General features: G+C 43.0%; 1 protein-coding gene across 4 annotated transcripts in view; it reads right to left on the reverse strand.

The window, feature by feature from the left end:
- Positions 1-22,407, reverse strand: part of map3k4 (mitogen-activated protein kinase kinase kinase 4) — a 218,171-nt gene that overhangs the window by 145,523 nt on the left and 50,241 nt on the right. For 3 of the 4 annotated variants that reach the window (XM_078556729.1, XM_078556727.1, XM_078556728.1), the window contains one exon: positions 21,458-21,639. The exons of the other annotated variant lie outside the window; for it this stretch is intronic. In XM_078556729.1, the coding sequence (XP_078412855.1) occupies positions 21,458-21,639 (182 nt within the window). The remainder of the gene's footprint in view (positions 1-21,457; positions 21,640-22,407) is intronic. 4 annotated transcript variants of the gene reach the window in all.

Raw genomic sequence — 22,407 nt, forward strand, 5'->3', positions numbered from 1 at the left:
GATTTAACAAGTCGGTCTTCCAAGGTATTCCACGTGGAAAGTTTAAGAATATAGTCTCTAACCTGTCTCTGCAGTCAGTTCTGTTTTCCTTCATTTCTCTTTCTCCAGCCCCCTTCTCTCGCCCTTCTTTCCCCTTAGCTAATCATTTGGCTGCGCTGCCTGTACTTTTCTTCTTTAGTTTTAGTTGTGAGATAGTTGAAAGTATGGAATAGTGCGACAGAAGCCAATAAAAGCTGCAAGCTCCACATAGGGTGGGGCGCAGGTGCTTTTCCATCCCTTTCCTTAAGCCAGGTTTGTCCAACCTGTTTGCCGGGAGTGGGTTGGGTGGGGCACATTTCTATTTTTCCCCTCATTCGATGAGCAAATTTCAGAAAGATGAGGTTTGGCACAATATCAAATAGCATTGCAAAAAATAAGTTGAGATATTAAGGAAAGAAACAATTGCTGAGCAAAAATAGTGTGATAGCAATAAATTGTTAGGAAATGAGTAATTAATAAAAATGACCAGAGCGAGGGTCAGGTTGTGTGTGCCAGGCTCAGAGTGCTCACTCACTCACCTTCACCCACTGAGTGGGAGTCTGTATGTGTTGGTGCGTGGTGGTGAAAGTGAGTGGATGAGAAACCTGAGACTGGGAGTAAGGGACACATACACCCTCAATTTCTCTCACATGCCAGCCAGCCTCTCCCCCACCTCTGACCCCAGGCTCCGCAGCATTACACTCCCAGAGCTCATAGTCAACATCTCAGTCTCTCCTCCCCAGGGCCCCGGCACTCTGGCTCCCCTCCTACTGGCCCCAGCACTCTAGTTTCCCCACCCCACCCGCCCCAACATGACACTCGCGCCCACCTCCCAAAAGAAAACCTCTTTCTCCCCAGCAAATTCACTACCACTCGTGTTCACTGTTCCTCCAATCAGACTGTTTCTCTCCCACATTTGCTGCTGATAGGCTTATGCGGGAGAGGCCTGTGATTGGAGGAGCAGTTCCTCGCAGAATCTTCCACTACTTACCTGTCTGACTGGCATTTTGAAAACTGGCTGGGGCCAACATAGAATGTCTTGCAGGGGGGCAACAATTGGCCTGTGGGCTGCCAGTTGGACAAGCCTGCCTTAAGCTATTCATTTTTTTTGCCTACCCCTTGCACCATGTCCCTTATCCCTTTACCTTCTCACTGACAATTCCTCTGTCTACAGAACCTTCACTCTTATCACTACCTTCAATCCCTTCACCCTCCCCTCCCTTTGGTTTTGGTGTCATTCACATTATCCTTAATGTCCCCATCCTCCCAACACCACATCTTTTTAAAATAAAAAGCACCATTCACTTCCTCAAAAGGAAGATGCAGACTTTTTTCCATTAAATTATATTAGTACCAATTTTCTTTATGGAATTTGTACAGCTTTAATGCTTTAACCGACTTTACAGAAAGTGAATGCTGTTTACTAAATCCAGCTTGATCACGTCCTAACCAGTGAAAATAGTCTGGCGAGCATTGAAATTACACTTTTCAAAGGACACTGGTCTGCAGAAACTCATCAAATGTTATCCTTCGAGAAATTGATTTTTGTGGTCTTAAGTTTGATTCTCTTTATTACAAAAGAGGGAGCTGAGGCGAGGTGGGTTGGGGGGGGAAAACGGAAGAAAAAACGTCAGTTGGTTTTTCCATAACATCACATGAAATGGGTCCAATGATTTCCGCAATGACACTTGCAGAATTTACATTATAATGACCTGGACTCTGTCATAATGGCAAATTCATGGGCAAAAGTCCACGGCTGAATGCAATAATGCGATTTTGTTAATTAACAATAGTTTACTCTGTTTGGTGTACAACAAACAGCATTCAGCAAAGCTCTTCTATACGCTAATGACAAAATTGTTTTTAAGTGGTGCTACTGAGGATTCCAGCCAACAGCCAACTCAAGACCATGATGAATAACAAAACTCAAGTGACTTCCTATGCTAGCACATATTGAACCTCCTGATATCTACAGGGAAAACACTCTCCTCAAAGAACACCACCGGCCGAAAGCTAATGAAACACTCCCACAGGACCTAAAAAAAAAACCGCACTCATTGAAATGGCACAGTCCCTACTGGAACACATTCCACACGCTAGAAACTGACTAGAGCCCCAACTCTCAATGGCACACCTCCAGGCTGACCACAAACATCATCAACCGCAACCTGGTAAGTGACCAGAGTTGTGAAGACCCAGGCTTCAACCTTCTACAGAAAATCTGGACAACCCTCAACTGCTTGAGGTTAGGCCAGGGAAGATGTGGCCACTTGCTCCACAAATGGAACATGAGGAACAGCTCAAATTATGACTATGGCCATCTAAGTCAAACCATCGCCCACACGTTGCACCCCTGCCCCGAGATCTCCATTCCTGGTGGCACCACAACCATTCACACCACATCAGCTAAGGCGTGAATGGATTGTTATCCTCAACGTCAAACTATAACTGCATCCCCAGACATATGAATGAAAAAAAATTGACAAATCAGATCAATTTCTAGTATCTAGAGATACAAGCTACATGTAAAACCATAGGGAAAAGTTGACTCTTAGATGTAACCGAGAGTGGATTCTGGTAGATCATGCTGGAGTAGCCTTAACTGAGTACCTATCAATCCTAAGAGTTAAGTTTTTTCTGTTTATTTCACAGGTACACAGGTATATGCTCAATGATTCAAAGATTCTGTAAATCAGCAGCCACCATTTTCATTAGACTGATACTTGCAATGAACTTCGTGTCATTAAGCAACGTAAATATCATCTAAATATACCTTAGTTTCTCCCTGATTAGGAAATGAACTTAAGACCCTTCCCCAAAGGAGGACAGCCTCCCACATGAGCTTCAATGTCATTAAAGTCCACGTGTGAGCCTACCCAGTGTGATGGCAGCTGCAGCTTGGATTATTCACACATTATCTGAGGTTATCTTAGTGGACAAACAGAGCAAAAATTTTAATAACTAATTTATTCAGAATGCAAAGAGAAAATGAAGCTTTCATAATATTAATGTTTGAAGTCGTTCACAGCACTATGCAAAAAGCCACAGGGTTTAACCACATCCTTTTTGTCCTAATTATATACTTGTAACTCCTCTTAATGTGAAATTACAATCTAAAACAACTCAATGTCTTGTATTAGATTTTTAGACCATGGCAAGACCCATTTGATGCAAAATATTCCCCCATTATCATTTACACTGATCTTTGAAAACTGCAAAAAGAGCCACAAACACATTTTGTGTAATAAAAAATTGCTGGGCTTTGTAGGTTATAATGAGAAAATATTGACCTATAGCACACAATGCACTTATTAAATTTTACAGAATTGCAATGTGTTGGAGCATCTTGTGGTTTCTCATTATAGATCTCAAGCACAGGTCCAGCAACCCACCACTGCATCGGTTACACAACAAGTCTGGATGTACAGAGGCTTTCACTGCCGCATCAGGTTCACAACTTGTACAGTTGTGGGGTTTACCAGGTACATAATAGAAGAGAGTGAGATTGAGTTAATGGAGCTTCTCTGCAGCATAGGATTAATAGAAATACCAGTCAACCACAGGTTAAAATGGTCAGTGGCTTCATCAAGACAATTTTTGCCATAGTTGTTGCAGTTCAACTTGTATTTAAATATCTCAGCTAAAATGTGGAAGACATCTCAAAGTACTTTGCAATGCACGGGAGCAATAGGAAAACCAAGCATGGGGAAAAGGGAGAGTAATGGAGAGCCTGGATTGGGAAAATTGAAGGCAAGCTCAAAAAGGAAGGGTTTGAAGAGGTTTTTGACAGTGGAATAGACAATTCCTGTAGACGACTGATAGTGTATATACCATTGGTAGAACAGAAGCAGCAACTCTTAATTCAGTATACAGAGACACAAGACAGTAGGACACAAAGGTACCTCGCCATATGAAGTGTGGTTGGCTCCACCATTGCCCATTATATCATATGCAGATTATCCACAGCAATGGCTCACCTTCCCAGCTCTATAACATTACCTCACAAGGCTCCAAGGTTCTATGGCTCAGTGAATGGCGCCACATCACAAGTAGATATGGGTCAGATTCCACATGTACACAGGCAACATTCAGATTTACATCTCCCCACCACCCCTCTCAATCCCTCCACTGTCAGTGTATTTTCAGGCTGCTTACCAGATATCCACTTACAAGAGACAGCTTTTATTCAGTTAAATACTGGAAGACCAAAACCTATCGTCTTAGTCCCTGCCACACTTTGTACCTCTTGCCACTGATTCCATCCTTCATGAGCCACCGTCTCAAACTGAACCAGGCTATTCATTATCTCAATTCCCTATTCAACCACAAACTTGGCTCTGACCCCATATTCTCACCATCATTTACCTCTAACATCCCAGCCTACCTACTGCAACAACCCAATTAAGAGTTTAGTAATTCTGTACTAAGAGATGGACAACAGCAACCAGATTTCATTCTCCTATGGGGAAATGCTTTGCCTACCTTCAACAGCTTCTTGCTGATGATCCAATTAAACCTGCAACATTGAGGTAGATCATAATTGTGAGCTTTCACCCTCACTGAGAAGCAGCATTATATCTCGAATTATAAATAGTATCAAAGAGACCAAGTTTGAAATATGATACTTGGTGAAAGTTTAATCTTATACTTCTGACAGGAAACAAAGCTCAAGATCATAAGATTTACATTGAAATCATCAACAATTTGTTCATACAAACATGACAGACAGAGCTAAACGGTTCCACAAGCAACAGATCAGATGTGCAATCCTGTCATATTCAGTCATAACAGGAGGCGGCGGCGGCTCCATAGATACCCCCATCCTTAATGATGCGGGGGCCCAGCACTTCAGTGCAAAAGACAAGTCTGAAGCATTTGCAACATCTTGCCAGAAGTGCCGAGTGGATGATCGATCCTTGCCTCCTCCTGAGCTCCCCAGCATCATAGATACCAGCCAAACTGTTTCACCATCACGTGATATCAAGAAATGGCTGAAGGCACTGGATACTGCAAAGGCTGCGGGCCCTGACAACATTCCAGCAATAGTACTGAAAACCTGTGCTCCAGAACAAGCCGTGCCCCTTGTCAAGCTGTTCCAGTACAGTTACAACACTGGCATCTACCCAGCTATGTGGAAAATTGCCCAGGTATGTCCTGCCACAAAAAACAGGTCAAATCCAACCTGGCCAATTACCCCACCCCATCAGTCTACTCTTGATCATCAGCAAAGTGATGGAACGGATCGACAGTGCATTCAAGTGGCACTAATTCGACAATAACCTGCTCACTGAAGTTCTGTTTGGGTTCCCCAGGGCCAGTTGGCTCCTGAACTCAGTACAGCCTTAGTCCAAAAATGGACAAAAGAGCTGAGCTCCAGAGGTGAGTTGAGAGCGACTGCCCTTAACATCAAGGCAGCATTTGACCGAAAGTGGCATCAAGGAGCCCTAGCAAAACTGGAGTCAATGGGAATCAGGGGGGGGGGGGGAATTCTCTGCTGGTTGAATCATACCTAGCACAAAGCAAGATGGTTACGTTTGCTGGAGGTCAGTCATCTCAGTTCCAGGACACCACTACAGGAGTTACTCAGGGTAGTGTCTACCATCATCAGTTGCTTCAATGACCTTCCTTCCATCATGAAGGTCAGAAGTGGTGATGTTTACAGATGATGGCACAAGGTTCAGCACTATTCTCGACTCCTCAGTTACTGAAGCAGTCCATGTCCAAATGCAACAACACTCAGGCTTGGACTGTTAAGTGGCAAGTAGCATTCACACCACAAGCACTTCTCCAACAAGAGAGAATCTAGCCATCTCCCCTTGACATTCAATGGCATCACCATTGCTGAATCCCTCACTATCAACATCCTGGGGGTTACCATTGACCAGAAAATGAACTGGATCAGCCGTATAAATCATGTGGTTACCAGAACAGGTCACAGGCTGGGAATTCTGCAGCGATTAGCTCATCTCCTGTTTCTGCCAAGGCCTGTCCCCACCATCTACAAGGCATGTCAGGAGTGTAGTGGAATACTCTCCACTTGCCTGGATGAATGCAGCTCCAACAACAGTCTACAAGCTTGACACCACCCAGGACAAAGCTCGACTGGCACCCCATCCACCACCTTCATCATTCACTCCCTCTACCACTGACACACAGTGGCAGCAGTGTACACCATCTACAAGGTGCACTGTAGCAACTCACCAAGGCTCCTTCAACAGCACCTTGCAAAGCTGTGAGCTCTACTGCCTCGAAGGACGAGAGCAGCAGATGCACAGGAACACCACCACCTGTAAGTTCCCCTCCAAACCACACATCATCCTGACTACATCACCGTTCCTTCAGTATTGCTGGGTTAAAATCCTGGAACTCCCTAACAGCACCGTGGGTATACGTACACCAGATGGACTGCAGCAGTTCAAGAAGGCAATTCACCAATACCTCAAGGGCCATTAGAAATGGCAATAAACATTGGCCTAGCCAGTGATGCCCTACATGCTCACATCCCGTGACAGAATAATTTTTTAAAAATCACAACTAAATGCTATTTTGTTTAATAGTGATCAATTTCAATGGTTAGAAGTTGGAGAAAAAGCATGTGCCTTTTCTTTGGTTTGGGGATGCGGGGGAAGAAAGGGCAATTTAAAGATTTTTGTAGGTAACTATTCAATTGAAAATGGCTTTTGATCTTTCGCATGCGTCCTGTACTGCATGAACAAAAGAAACAACTCACTTCAGTCAATACAAAATTAATCTCCCAGGCCCCTGCAGTGATCCTTTGCTTTACAATTCAAAATCTCTTGGGTCATACCTCGATATCTATGCCCTGTTAACGCTTCTGTAAAACAGTAACACAAGACAAAACAAAAACAGAATTACCTGGAAAAACTCAGCAGGTCTGGCAGCATCGGTGGAGAAGAAATCAGTCAACGTTTCAAGCCTTCACGGCCCTTCGGCAGAACTGAAGCATAATTAGGAGAGGGGTGAAATATAAGCTGGTTTAAGGTGGGGGGGGGGCGGGGGGGGGGAAGAGAGAAGTTGAGGGTGTGGTGATTGTGGAGATAAGCAAGCAGTGATAGGAGCAGATAATCAAAAGATGTCACAGACAAAAGGATCAAAGAGGTGTTGAAGGTGGTGATATTTGTCTAAGAAAAGTGCTAATTAAGAATGGAAGACAGGACACTCAAAGTACAGCTCTAGTGGGGGTGGGGTGGAAAGACTAACAAGGTTTTAGTTTTAGATTTAAAAATAATGGAAATAGGTGGGGAAAGAAGAATCTATATAAATTATTGAAAAAAAAAGGGGGGGAGAAATGGGGTGGGGATGGGGGGAGGGGGAGTTTAAGATCTAAAAGTTGTTGAATTCAATATTCAGCCCGGAAGGCTGTAAAGTGCCTAGTCGGAAGATGAGGTGCTGTTCCTCCAGTTTGCGTTGGGCTTCACTGGAAGACATCCGGATTCGCTGCTCATTGTGTTGAACAATAATCAGTGCCTACCAATTCACGGATCACACTGCAACAGCCACATGTTCCAACACCCTCACCACAAAATCTTTGAATTCCTTAAAATTGCAGTACAGGGACTTAAAATAAGAACATTACTATTTGAAATATAAGTTTTAAATATTAAATGATTTAACATCTTTTTGCACATTTAAAAAGTAAGGCCAAAGTGAAGCAACTTGGATTAACTAAGCCTAACATCATGACAGGATTGTAAAATAGTTTAAATCCTATCAGTAAAAGCTACTCAGGTTAATAGACACCTTCATATATACTCACATACCAACTTTCCATTCCTTTGTATTCAGCAACTCCTCCAAATGCTCCAATGAGGTTATTAAAACTCACTAGTTTTAAAAAGATATTTAGGTGACCAAAATCCTTAAATTTATCCATCTTAGGGGTTTGCAAATTATAAGGCTCATCTCTCTGGAGGGGCATAGGCCTGACTGATCAGAACTATTCCTTCTATTTTTTCATTTTCTTTTGAAACACAAGCCACGCACTGTTTACTTTACATAAAAAAGAAACAGGAACTGGAGTAGGCCTAAAGGCCAACGAGCATGTTCTACCCGTGCAGGGGAAACAGCCACTCAGCATCAATCCTGTCAATCAAACCTTCTAAAGATTGCATGCGTCAATGGGACCATCTCAGAGACCACAGGACCATTCTACTCAAATGTTTGGCGGTCCACCAATCATAGGCTTCTTTACACAGTGTCATTGACAGTCTGATGACAAGAGTACAGGACTGACCACAGTGTACACCTCATTGCTTTACTGCTGCAACTTGTCTGAACACTCTTCTAATGCTCATGCATTGCAAAACAGCCATGTGTCATAGAGCTTCTGACAATAAAAATTAATTATCTTTTGTTTTTCTCTTACAGAATAAGCCGATGCACATTTAGCATTCTGGCAACGATTTAGTTTCGCTGGATATGTGTAATAAGTCAAAATATAAAAGTGATACTTTGCCCAATTATACCTTCTCTTTGAAAGAGCTATCCCACTCCACTGCCTTTTCACAACTGCCCTGCAATTTCCACCTTGAAGTACTTAAAGCAAATATCCTTTTGAAATGTACTACTGAATCTGCTTCTATCACCTCTAAGTAGTGCATTCCAGATCATACCTTGCTGCCTAGAAAAATTCTCACCTCCACCCCCCCTATAACCCCATCCCATGCTTCTTTTGTTACTTAAATCAGTATTCTTTTGTTACCATTCCTCCTACCAATGGGAAGTTTTCCCCCATTTACTCTATCAAAATCCTTCATAATTTTGAATGAAATGTTGCTAATATAACAATTTTTATTGTTATGGACAGAGAAGAGAAACTGAAACCCCCAATTCCCTTACCTTCTATCTGTAATCGGCGTGGTTTAGTTTTGAAAAGGTAGATGTGTGTTGCTCAACTCCCCTTAGAGTGTGGTCAATTTAAAGTGCCAGCAGCAGACTTTCATGGGTTTAAAAGATCGCAACACTTTGTCACTCACACACCACACAGTCCAGGAAGATTAAGATTATGGTTTAATACTTGTAGAAGGATGCTAAGAGAATAGTTCACAGTTCATTTGTCTTTGCTAGCCCAATGAAGGAAGGTTTTCCTACTCTTGAATTGTAGTTCAGGTAAATTCAGATGGCTGGAGGTGAGGGTTGGATATCACGAATATTTTAAAAAGAATGTTCAACAGGTCATGAAGTCAGGCACTTGTGGCTGTGTCAAAAGGTCCAATTTCCTTACAGGTGAACTTCGAGCTTCGGAATCAGGCTGAGAGGCTTTTTTTGAAAAGACTTTTAAGCATCTTGGTTCTTAAAAGGCAAAAAAGGACACAGCCTTTCTCTGCAGCTAAAATAAAAGCAAAATACTGCAGATGCTGGAAATCCAGAACAAAAACAAAAATACCTTGAAAAACTCAGCAGGTTTGACAGCATCTGTGGAGAGGGATACAGTTGACGTTTCGAGTCCATATGATCCTTCTTCAGAACTAAGACATATAGAAATGAGATGAAATATAAGCTGGTAGAAGGGGGTGGGACAGGAGAGCTCGATAGGGGGCCAGTGATAGGTGGAGGCCAAGAAGAACAGGACAAAAGAGATAGGTGGAAATCCTGTCGGAGGGAAGAGCAATACTTCAAGGTAGACAGTATTTTACTTTTATCTTAGCGTTTAATTTGACTGCCACCTCTCTTCAAGGAATGTCTACCTTGAAGAAGTATCGCTCTTCTCTCCAACAGGATTTCCACCTATCTCTTTTGCCCTGTTCTTCTTGGCCTCCACCTATCATTGGCCCCCTATCAAGCTCTCCTGTCCCACCCCCTTCTACCAGCTTATATTTCATCACATTTCTATATGTCTTGGTTCTGATGGTCATACGGACTCAAAACGTCAACTGTATCCCTCTCCGCAGATGTTATCAGACCTGCTGAGTTTTTCCAGGTATTTTTGTTTTTGTTCTTTCTCTGCAGCTGTTCTCTTGTCAGTGTTATTCTGCAGACTGCCCCCAGCTCTCTTCTGAGTTTTGGGATAAAATGATTTCAATCTGAGGGAACTAATTTCAGTCACATGGTCAATGCCCATTGACATAATAGAAGGTAGATGGTGGTCTTTCACATTTAACTTGTAGATAATTGGTCTCAGCTTTCCTTTGTTGCATTGCAAACCTGGAGACATAAGAGTCTAAGAAACCACTGACTCTGTTTTGAAGTAAGCATCGAACAATGGCAGGTGTGAATTCCACAAATGAGTGCTGTCTAGGCGTGTCCTTTCAAGGGTGGGGAACCCCCACACAGTATGATTCAATTCGGAGCTTTTCAAAAGTTTGATAGTTTGGGTTGAAGTTTCATCTGACACCCTGGGCAGCCATTTTAACAGTTCATCAGCGACCATTTTTAAACAAAAAGGCAGTTCCAGAAGCTTCCATACGAGCACAGTCCATGTTTAAGGTTATGAATGTGACATGCCTTTTACTGAAACATGCTTTTTACTGAAACAGAGCTCTGAGAACTTGAAACATCAACTGTTTTTCTCTCCACAGATGCTGCTAGACCTGTTGAGCTTTTCCAGCATTTTCTATTTTTGTTTCAGATTTCCAGCATCTGCAGTATTTTGCTTTTGCCTTTTACTGAGCATGGCACACTTCCTTCCCAATGAAGCAAAACAAGGAATTCTATGACTTTTTTTATTTTACATGGTTTTTCCTGCAAAAAAAATTACACACACACGTATGTTAATTCAGTATTGTTGAGGTGCATTCCCCTTGTGGGCTTGAACTCCGGTTGCTCATCAGTGATTACATTATTCTTTCCCACAATGTGGGTAATCTTTAGATTAAAATTCTGTAGGAGCAAGCTCCAACACAACAATCTGGCATTGGTCTCTGAAACTTTCCAGAAACTTTAAAGGGTCCGTGCATATTAGGGTCTATCGGTGTTCATTGCTGGAGAATGCTGAAAAGCTTGCAAGAGACCCAAGGTTTCCTTCTTAACTGTGGAGTATCTTTGCTGATGTTCAGCTTTTTGAAAAAATAGCCAATTAGGTGTTCAATTCCTGAATCATCTTCAGAGAGTAGAACAGCTCCTACCTCAAACTCATTGATAGCTACTATAAAAAAAAATTTACTCAAGCTTAGGGCAACTAGTACAGGTTTGTGGGTCAGGATGGCTTTTAATTTCCCAAATGCCTTTTGGCATGCCTCTGTCCACACTACCATGGCAGTTTTCTTTCGTAAATCTGTTAGTGGGGCAGCTAGGGTGCTAAGGTTTGGGACAAACTTGCAGTAAAAACCGCACATTCCTAGAAAATGCAGGATTCCTCTTTGTTTTGTGTATAGGAAAATCGATTAGGTGCGTATATTCACTTCCCGGGCAGCACTCGACCATGTCCCGCCACATGTCCAGGTAAGTCACCTTTGCCTTATTGAACTCACTTTTAGCCAAGTTCACCACAAGGTTAGCCCTCCATAGAATCTAGAACACTGCCTCCAGATGGTCTATGTGGTCCTTCCATGTCTCACTGTAAATTAACAGGTCATCCAGGTATACTTCACAGTTGCTTAATCCAGCCACCACCTGGTTTGTCAACCTCTGAAAGATTGCTAGGGCATTTTTAAGGCCAAAGGGTTACTTTACACTGGGATAGGCCATCTGGGGTGACAAAAACCAGTACCCTTTTAAAAAGTTGATTTTACTGAGGTAGGCAGTCACCCACCTTATCTATACAATCCTCAATGTGAGGGATTGGATAGGACTTGATCCTGGTCACTGCATTTATTTTCCAATAGTCAATGCAGAGCCTTTTTGATCCATCCAGTTTCAGGACTAGTACAATGGAAGAGTTCCAGGTGTTTTGGCTGGACTCAAATTTATCATTGTCTAACATGTATTGATTTATTGTCTGACCTGAGCTTGTCGGGGCTCAGCTGGTATCGATTTTGATTTAATCGGTGGGGTATCCCCTTTGTCCAACTCATAGTCCGTTAATGAGATACGCCCCAGCCGGTCCCTACAGATTTCTTTAAATTCCCTGAGCAGGGTGGCTACATCCTCCCACTGCTCTTCTGTCAGATGAGTCAATAGAGTATTTAAATTTACCAGAATGTCTGTGTTTGCCAGCCCAACAGTCAAAGGTTCGACCTGGGAATCCTCCAGTTCCCTCCTCCTTGTCTGACTCCCCCAGCCACCCTCAGTTATTTCCATCCTCTGACAGACACTTACTGGCTGACGAGGCTCTCAGCTGTAATATTTTGGAAGTTGCATGTTAAAGTTGCATAAACAGTGCTTCTTTCTCCTGTCAAGGATATGGGTCAAATGGTTTACCTCACTGACGCTTATGGCCACCCGATATGAGCCACTGAATTTGGCCCTGGAAAGATCATTTGGCAGTGGCAGCTGCACTAGGACCTGGAATCCTAGTTGGAGAGTTCAGTCTTAGTGTGTCTGTCTGCTTTTTCATGATTTGCTGGGAGGCTTTTAAATGTTCCTTGGCCACTTCACAGACATTAAAGAGTCATTCCTCTCAAATGTGGAGATGTACTCCGGCATCAAAGCGTCCTCATTGAGCTCCAGAAACTTTTAATAGCTTCAGGGGGCCTTGCACCTCATATCTGTAAATTGACTCAAACAGGCTGAAGCCTATGGACTCGTTAGGGTAGTTTCTGGTGGCGAACAGCAATAGGTCAGAATCAGTTTTTAGGGTCTGGTGATACCATTCTAATGCATCTTTGGTTTGAGGGTGGTAGGCCCGAGGACTTTAGCTGGATTATTCCCAGACTGTGGAAAACCTACTGAAACACAAGGGACATGAAGTTGGGCCCCTAATCTGACTGGAACTCTTCTGGAGGCCGTACTGGGTAAAGTACTGGGCTAGTCCCTTGATCACGGCTTTGGCTGTGATCTTTGAGGGGACGGAAATGGTCTCAGGGAAATCGGTGGCCAGGCCCATTATGGTAAAGAGATACTGATTAGTCTGTCTTGGTTTTGGGTAGCGGCCCTACACAATCCATCAAGATTCGGTCAAACAGTTCACCAAATGCCGGTATGGGTTTGAGAGGGACAGTTTACTTGTGGCTTGGGGTTTTCCTGCAAGCTAACAAATGGCAGGTTTTGCAGTATGTGGCTACATCAGACCAGAGGCGAGGCCAGTAAAGTGCTTGCTTATACAGGCTGATGTTTTGTGGGTATCCACATGTCCTGCCACCAGAAAGCATGGATAATTCATAAGATTTCCTTCCACTCCTCATATGCAGGCCTCCAGGGGGTCTCCACTTCCGCATTATGGCCCCAACTCGTAGATATTAGCACTCAGGGACCTGAGCAGCTTCCAATTCAGAGCAGGCTGTCTGTGTTTGGCACTTTAATTCAGGATCTGCTGCGGTGCTTTAATTAAGGAGGCTCAGCTGAGAGCCTCCTTCCCTTCAGACAAGCTTTTAAAGAAGGTCTCAGCTGGTCAGGCCTCTGGTTCATCCAGCTGGGATGCTAGCTCTTTCTCGTTAAACTTATCTATCTTACATGGTGATCCAGTCACAAGTCATTAGGGAAAATCCTGGAATTTACTCCTGTAGCTGCTCTGTTTCTCTTTTCATGCTTGGCTGGTCTAGGACCATAGGGGCACTACCACCTTACTGCCAGCCAAATCATTCCCAAGTTGGAAATCTATCCCTGCCACTGGCAGCTCAGGGCCAATTCCTACAGTGGCTGGACCCGAGGCGAGGTCATTCTCTAGGTGACCCGATGGAAAGGAACAAACATGCTCTCTGGGCTTTCATGGAGGATTCTGGGGGAAAGGTCAGTTCTTTCCAGAGCATCAGGGATCGAGTGGCCCCTGTAATCCTGGGCAGTACAATGGATTTGCTCGTTTCCTGGGAGGCATATGGGGATACTATGTTTTGAAGGGCAAAACTCCTGTAGCTCTTGGGAATTGTGTCAAGTTCTACCACACATAGTCCCTCTAATTAGTACTAAGTTCTGCAGCGCCACATCCTCACTGGGACTAACCTTGTGGAATCCTGTAAGAACCATAGGCTTCCCCTTGTGCTTCCAGCATTCAGGTTTGGAGTGTCCTATTTTATTGCAATTGGAACACATGGGCCTCGGTGTGTCATTTTGGCTCCTGTGCCTTCCTTTCGGACTTGGGGAGGACTTCATGCACCCTCATTTTAACTTTCCTTTTCGTAGCAACCCCATCTTATATTGTACTCTTCCTTCTTTTTCCCAAATTTCTGGGGTGATTTGGGAAGGGTCTGCCTGAGTTCCCAGGTCTGTGGGTGAGGTCATAGTCAGCAAGGTGGCAGCATTCCAGGCTGTTAAAACCCTCTGTTCCTTCACATGACCTTTGAGGCTCAGTGGGAGGCAGTTACTTGAAACTCTTCTGACCAAATTACTTCCCTTAATCCGTCGTAGGTTCAGTCTATTTTAGGCTCAGATCCATCAATCAAAAGCTAGCTGTTGAATGCTCTCGAACTCTAGGAAGGTATGTGTGGGTTTATTTTTTTTAAAACGGGAATTCCAGAATTGCTGGTTGTCTGCCTCTGGCACAAGTTCATAGGCACTGAGAATAGCAGCTTTTGCCTGATCATAACTGACCATCAGCAGGCAGCATGGAATAAATTTCACAAGCTTTTCTGACCAGCTGATCTTGTATCGTGAGGGTCCAAAACGCTGGTGGCCACTGTAATTGAGCTGCCAGTGTTTCGAAGGCTGTAAAGGGAGTTTCCACAGCCACCTCTTCAAACTTGGGACAAAGCTGGAATACTTCAGGAAATCCAAAGATGTCTCTGGGCTAAAGGTATTTAAATTGCCACTAGGTAGAGTTATATTTGCCCTTGCTGCTGCAATCTGTCTCAATTCTCCATCTTTCTGTGCCTACAACTCTGTCAAGCTTTTGAGCCGGATAGCACATTCTCTCTCTCTCCCCCCTTTCTTTCTCTTTTTCTTGAAACTCTAGCTCTAGCTTCCACTTGTCCAGGCAAATTTTGGCTAGGGTAACCAAGTTTGTTTCAGTTCCTTCTACCTGTTTGGCCACCATCTTTAATGCTTTGGGTCCCAGTGCCAGGCAATGACCATCTCCAACAAGAGAATCTAACCATCGCCCTTGACGTTCAATGGCATTACCATCACTGAATCCTCCATCACCATCCTGGGGGTTACCACTGACCAGAAACTGAACTGGACTAGCCATACAAATACTGTGGCTACAAGAGCAGGTCAAAGGCGAAGAATCCTGCAACAAGTAACTCACCTACCCACCATCTACAAGGCACAAGTCAGGAGTATGATGGAATACTCCCCACTTGCCTGGATGAGTGCAGCTCCCACACCACTCGAGAAGCTTGACACCATCCAGGGCAAAGCAGCCCGCTTGATTAACAAACATTCACTCCCTCCACCACCGACGCACTATGGCAGCAGTGTATACCATCTACAAGATGCACTGCAGGAATTCACCAAGGCTCCTTAGACAGCGCCTTCCAAACCCACAACCACTACCATCTAGAGGGAGAAGGGCAGCAGGTACATGGGAACACCGTCACCTGGAAGATCCCCTCCAAGGCACTCATCATCCTGACTTGGAAATGTTTCGCCTTTCCTTCACTGTCGCCGGGTCAAAATCCTAGAACTCCCTTCTTAACAGCACTGTGGGTGTACCAATACCACATGAACTGCAGCGGTTCAAGAAGGCAACTCACCACCACCTTCTCAAGGGCAACCAGGGGTGGACAATAAATGCTGGCCCAGCCAGCGAAGCCCACATCCTGTGAATGAATAAAAAAAATCAAGTTCTACCTGCTTAGCTGTGGCCTTTAGCCGTTCTATGTTAAGTCCTCCTGTTCTACGAATATTTTTGCATCAAAACTAGCCATGCTACTTTCTAGTGTTAATACATGAAACCTCCTGCTGTAGTTTGTTCTAAAGAAACAATTTCGGCTATTGATCCTTTCTCTTTTGGCTTCCAATTTATTCTCTTAATGTTAGACTTGTCCTAGTTTGAATCCAATTAGTTCAAATCCTGGATGCAGCACCCAATTTCTGTTAGAGGGTTTCAGTTTCCTTGGCAGCTACCTTAACAGTTCATCCCCATTTTAAAATAAATAAAGGCAGGTCCTAAAGCTTCCATATGAGCAGAATCCAGTTTAAAGTTATGAATGTGACATGCCTTTGACTGGGTGTGGCATTATCATCATTTGTAAAATGTTCAAGCAGTGCTTTGTGATTGTATTTCAGTACCAATACTGTCTTGCATATGCACATAGACTTAGGCACCTTCTTAAAGAAGCTGGACATACAGTGTAGTATCTTGTTACAAAAATTCTTTGCTTTCAAAATCAATTTTTTGTTGATCTTGCCTGCAGGATGATAAACCTTCAAAGTTAAATATCAGTATACTGCAAGACAAGACGAAGACGACAGAATAAGTGACAATGACTCATCACACACGGCAAGACCTCACATCATTAAAATATATACATTTCCATTACCCTTGTCTGAATTGACTTAATGGGAGATCAATTTAATTGTTACAATGGAACAGCTATTATGCAAGAAAAATAGAACTGGATATAGTGGTGCCTGGTGTGACTAGGAAGTGTATTGGCCACAAATTAGCTTAAAAGCCTGCATTTATATACAGCCTTTAATGTAATAAAATATTCCAGGCCCTTCACTGGAACATTATGGACCAAAATCTGACACTGAATCAAATAAACAAAAGCTTGGTCAAAGAGGTAGGTTTTAAGGAGCATCTTAAAAGGAGGAAAGAGAGGGAGAGACTCAGAGATGTAGAGGTATGGAATTCAAGGGCTTAAGGCCTAAACAGTAAAAGATACAGCTGCCAATGATGGGCCGAATAAAATTACAATGCTCAAGAGGCCAGAATTGGCAGAGCACAGAGATCTATGGGGAATATTAGGGCTGAAAGGAATTATAGAAATACTAGCAAGACATAGTGAAGGTGCTATTTGACCAGAAGCCAATGCAGATCAAAGGACACAGGGTAGACACGTGAGCAGGATTTGGTGCGAATTAGGACAGGGAGAGCAACGTTTTGAATGACTTCAAGTTTGCAGAGGTAGAACATGGGAGGCTGATCAACAGTGCTTGGGAATAATAAAGTCTCACGTTAAGGCATGAATGAAAATTTCAGTAGCAGATAAACTGAGGCAAGGATAGAGTCACATTACATCGGCGGATGAGGCAGTCTGAGGTGATGTGTGGTAGGGAGCTCATCTTGGAGCCAAAATAACACCAAGGTTGCAAGCAGTCTGGTTCAGCAATGAAACAGTTGCCAGAAAAAAGATGCAGTCAGTGGCAAGGGAAAAAAAAGAGTTGAGGTAGTTACCAAAGACAATAGTTTTTATCTTCCAAATACTTAACTGTAGGAAGTTACTGCTCATCCAATACATCCAAAATGGATGTCAGAAAACAATCAGCCAAGTTAGAGACAGAGGAAGGTTCAAGAGAGATGGAGTTACGGTAAAACTAATTATCGTTGGTGTGCACATAGATTCTGATGGCATGGTTTTGGATGATGTTGCTGACAGACAGAATGTAAAAGAGGGGAATGACTTGGTTAGGAAAGAGTAATAGTTCTACTGGGGACAAGAGTAAAGCTGGTAGACAGTGTGTTATCTGGCATGTCAATAGCTAGAGATGTAAAGGTGAATTAATAAAGCTGACGCACGCCATCTTGAAAATTAACCAGCAACTCAGGAGGATGAGACACCCGTTAATTGCAAATAACCATGGAGTTGCTGGCCAATTTGCACAGCTCTACTGTTAGCTTCAAGGAGAGTACATCTGTGATTTTCATTAAGTTTCTGCTTTTGTTCATTAATTGCCTATTAAATATAGTTCAGTAAGTTAAGTCCAGCAATGATTTGGTGACTGTTAATTAAACCTGTGGCCCAGAAAGTGAACAGTCAAAAGTGTGGATGCCTACATTTAGCGAATTGTTTTTAAAAAAGTTCTTACTTTCCTTTGCCTTTTTTTTTCTCTCTTGCAATTCAATATTTCTTCCCTTCCCTTTATTTTACTTTTGGTACCTGATTCGACATTGAACTCACCCTCCTCCTCAATCTTCCTTCTTTTTATTTCTCAATCTTTAAATGACATTTGTTAAAGAGGTATACTTTTCCCATTGCTCACCAAAGTCCTGATTGTCCTCATTGCACCATCAGCTCACACTTCCAGCAGCTTGTGGGCAAAATGTTTTTGAGCTGACTGGAACATGGATTCTAACCAACAGGGCAACTATGAGATGCTCCACCAAAACAAATTAACTTTAATTTTTCCTTCCAAAAGTAACAACTGAGAAAATGTTAGCCAGGATGGGGAAGGAAAGGGCAGGCAGGAGGGGGAGGAGGAAGTGAACAAAGACAACATGCAGGTGAAGAGCAGAAAGGTGACTTGATTTGGATATTAAGATAAAAGCAAAATACTGTGGATGCTGGAAATCTGAAACAAAAACAGGAAATGATGGAAAAACTCAGCAGGTCTGACAGCATCAGTGGAGAGAGAAAAACAAAAGTTAACGTTTCGAGTCCGTATGACCCTTCTTCAGAGATCTAAAGGGTCATATGGACTCGAAACGTTAACTTTGTTTTTTTCTCTCCACTGATGCTGTCAGACCTGCTGAGTTTTTTCAGCATTTTCTGTTTTTGATTTATATATTGCCTTTCACAACATCAGGATGTCCCAAAACACTTTACAGGTAATGAAATACTTCTGAAGTTGACACTGGGGGGCTAGAAAGGCTGGGAAAAGTCTTTTAAGCTAGCTTTTAAGGGTGTCAACGGAAAATAATTGACTTCAGTTTTTGTTTAATTACAGGGTGACAGAACTGCATTAATTACACAACTATTAGTTCTAAAATCACAATAAGAAATCTAATGAATAGTTCAAATTGGCAGGTTGGATCAAACTTCTCTTCTCCAAATCATTGCTATGTTACTAGAGATACCACAGGTTAAATTATATTGCAGATTATTGCATCAACATCATGGTCTTAATGGAAACCTGGCTGAGGGGGTGATGGCAACTTTCCTCTTAACGAAGCCTTCCCTCTTGGCTACATCTTCCACCATTTGTTCCTCCACCATCACGGTGCGTTGCTTTGCTCATCACCAGATCACCTTGGCCTGATCCCCTACTCCTCTGACACTTTGTCCTCCTTTGAACATCTCACCTTGTTCCATCACTCACCTCTCTTTCAAAATCATTGTTCTAAGTACAATTAAAAAAAACGATCACGAAGATATCTTTTCTGCTTTCCTTCTTCAGCCTCTGCATTGAGCAACTCTTCAAAATCCCAACTATCTAGCCTTTGACTCTCTATTCATCACCTTTCTGCAGATACTGACTTGGTCAACCACATCCTCATCTCTACATTTAATACCCTAGTCCCCAATACAATCCTCACCCTGGCCTTTCCCCTGATATGGCTCCCATCTCCACTCCCTTAGCTCCAATGGATACAGGCTTGAAAGACAAGACAAATGGTTTAACCATCCAACACTAGATCTGGCTAGACCAATTAAAACACTATCAGGTCCTGTTCTCACTTGCTAAAACTGCTCACTATTCTAGGATCATTCTGGTATGCAAAGATAACTCCTCATTTCTTACTCTCCTGCATATCATCTTCGTAAAACACTCTCCCCTGACCCCAACAACCTCACCTCCAACAATAAGTGTGAGGAGCCCAGGGACTTCTTTGTCATCGAGACCATGTGATCAGCTGCCTCTGATGTGTGCCTCCCTTCCACAAACCCACCTAACCAAGCTTCCTATAATGCTGCCCTGCTGCCGTAGTCCCGAACTCATATCTTTCTCTAGCTTCCTATTCTCCTCCCATGGCCTGAGTCATGCCATCCTGTCCATGTTCGTCTCACCTCATATTCCCTTGACCCTATTCCCACTAAACCGATCGTCCAACTTCTCTTCCTGATCAACAATGTTGGTTGACATTGATTCTCTCGCTTCAAGTGTTGTTCCTTTTTCCTTGAAATCTGCTATCATCAACCCTGCCCTCAAAAAAATCCTGACCCCACTGTGCTTGAAAACTCCCATTTCCAAACTCCCTTTCCTCTTGCAAGTCCTCAAATGTGTTGTTGACCCCTCCAAAATGGTTCCCATCTTTCCTGGAACTCTCCAATAAGTTTTCCACCCGTTGCAGGACCAAAGCAGTTCTTAAAGTCACAAATGACATCTTACGTGATTGTGACAAAGGTAAACTTTCCCTCCTTTTCTTTTTTGATCTGTCTGCAGTCTTTGAAATAGTTCACCACACCAACTTCCTCCATGTTGCCCCACGGTCATCCAGCTGGGTACAACAGTTCTCACCTCGATCCATTCTTACCTAATTGTTACAGAAAGCCACTTCCAATGGTTTCACTTCCCACTCCCACATCATTACCTCGGATTTCTCCCCCAAGAATCTATCCTTGGCCCCTTCCTACTTCTCATCTATTTGTGCTCCCTGGTGACACCAACCAAAGCACAGCATTAGTTTTCATACGTACACTGACGCGATCCAGCTCTAACTCAGATTAGGCTAGTCTGTTCACAACCTTAGCGTCACATTGCAACCTGAAACGAGCTTCCGACCTCATATGCATGCCTTCACTAAGATCGTCCATTTCCACCTCTGTTGCATCATCCAACTTCATTCATCTCAGCTTATCTGCTGCTGAAGCCCTCAACCATGCCTTCGTTATATGTGGGTTTGACTATTCCAATAAACTCCTGGTTGTTCTCGACATCCTACACTCCTAAACTCGATGTTATCCAAAATTCTGCTTCCCAAGTCTTAATTCACAGCACATCTCATTCCCTTAACACTCCCGTGCTTGCTGACCTACATTGACTCCCGGTCAAGCTAAGTCTTGACTTTAAAATTCTCATCCTTGTTTTCAAATCTCTCCGTGGCTTTGCCTCCCCCTATCTCCAATCTCCTCCAACCCGACATCTGCACTCCCTTAACTCCAGCCTCTTGTGCATCCCAATTTTAATCACTCCACCACTGGTGGCCAAGGCTTCAGTTGCCTAGGCTCCAAATTCTGGAATACCCTCCTTACAACTCTCGGCCGCTCTATCTCTTTCCTTCTGGAAGGCAATCCTTAAAACCTACCTCTCTGACTAAGCTATTGGTCGTTTATAGGGCTCCATTGCATAGTTTGTTTCATAAAACACCCCGAGGCACTGAGTATTGTTAAGTGTGCTATATAAAGTTGGTGTAAAATGGAAAATAGTTCAACTTGTCCGATACTAGCTTGAAAAGCAAATTGGAACATCCTAGATACCAAGCACATTGTGCCCAGCTCATCCCAGACAGCATCCACTGCTATAAAATACCATACTGTCAGTAACTTTGAAACTGAGATTATTCAACTGTAGCACATTCTTCCATAATGGAAAGCAAAGCAAACTTCTGCGTCATACTAACCTTTATTACCAGGGCGACTGACTGCTTTCCCAACGTTATTCCTGTGTTTAGTTGACATGCGTTTCATCTGCCGCTGGGTATTAGGTGGTGAAGTTCCATAAAAACTTTCAATGCTAGATTCATCAGAATAGTCATCTGATTCAATATCTTCAGAAGCTACATCCCCTGATCTTTTGTCTTCCCTGAGAAAGGAAAAATAAATTACCCCAGTTGTTCTACAAACAATATATAAAAAATATAAGGCAACCACAATACGTGCTTGGATGGAGGATACCTTTAAAAATTGATTTCACTATATCAACATTTCCTCAGGCTCAAGTGAAGTATGAATCTGCATGCAGAATTACAGATTATGTGTTTTATAAATGACAAGAAAACATTGGGGGGAGGGGTGTGGGAGAAAAGAAAAAAGTCTCCAAGTGATGAGAAATCTCATTTGGTACTTGAAATATTGCATTAAGCTAAATAAAACATTTCATGTCCACTATAAGTGATATAGTATATTCAACAAAAACATGTTTTCAAAAAACCTGCAGCAAGCCATAAGCAGTCTAAAAATCCCTATTCACTCTTCTCACTGGTAAATCAATGTCAGTGGGTAGCAATCTGGCATGGCAAGGAGAGGCAAGCAGTGCAGGATTCCTCCAAAAATGTAGTACTTTCAAAGCAGTTTTTAGTGCTGAATGAGGACGACATCACTTCGGGGGGAGTGCAGTCTGATGCACATCCATGACACCATGGGATAAATTACTGCACAGGGGCACAGTGAAGTGTAGCATGCATTGCTCTTAAGGGGCTGGTTGTACATCAACAGGGCTGGGAGCAATGTCCGAATAGAGACATTAACTAATGATGTGGTGGAGGGTTAAAGTTTAAGCTAGTTGAAGCTGAGGGGAGGGGCATCAATACGACGCATCAGAAAGGAGAAACAAGGTACCCAGGGGAAAGAG

Source organism: Cetorhinus maximus, chromosome 14 (assembly GCF_964194155.1).
Source record: "Cetorhinus maximus chromosome 14, sCetMax3.hap1.1, whole genome shotgun sequence".
Lineage (NCBI taxonomy): Eukaryota > Metazoa > Chordata > Chondrichthyes > Lamniformes > Cetorhinidae > Cetorhinus > Cetorhinus maximus.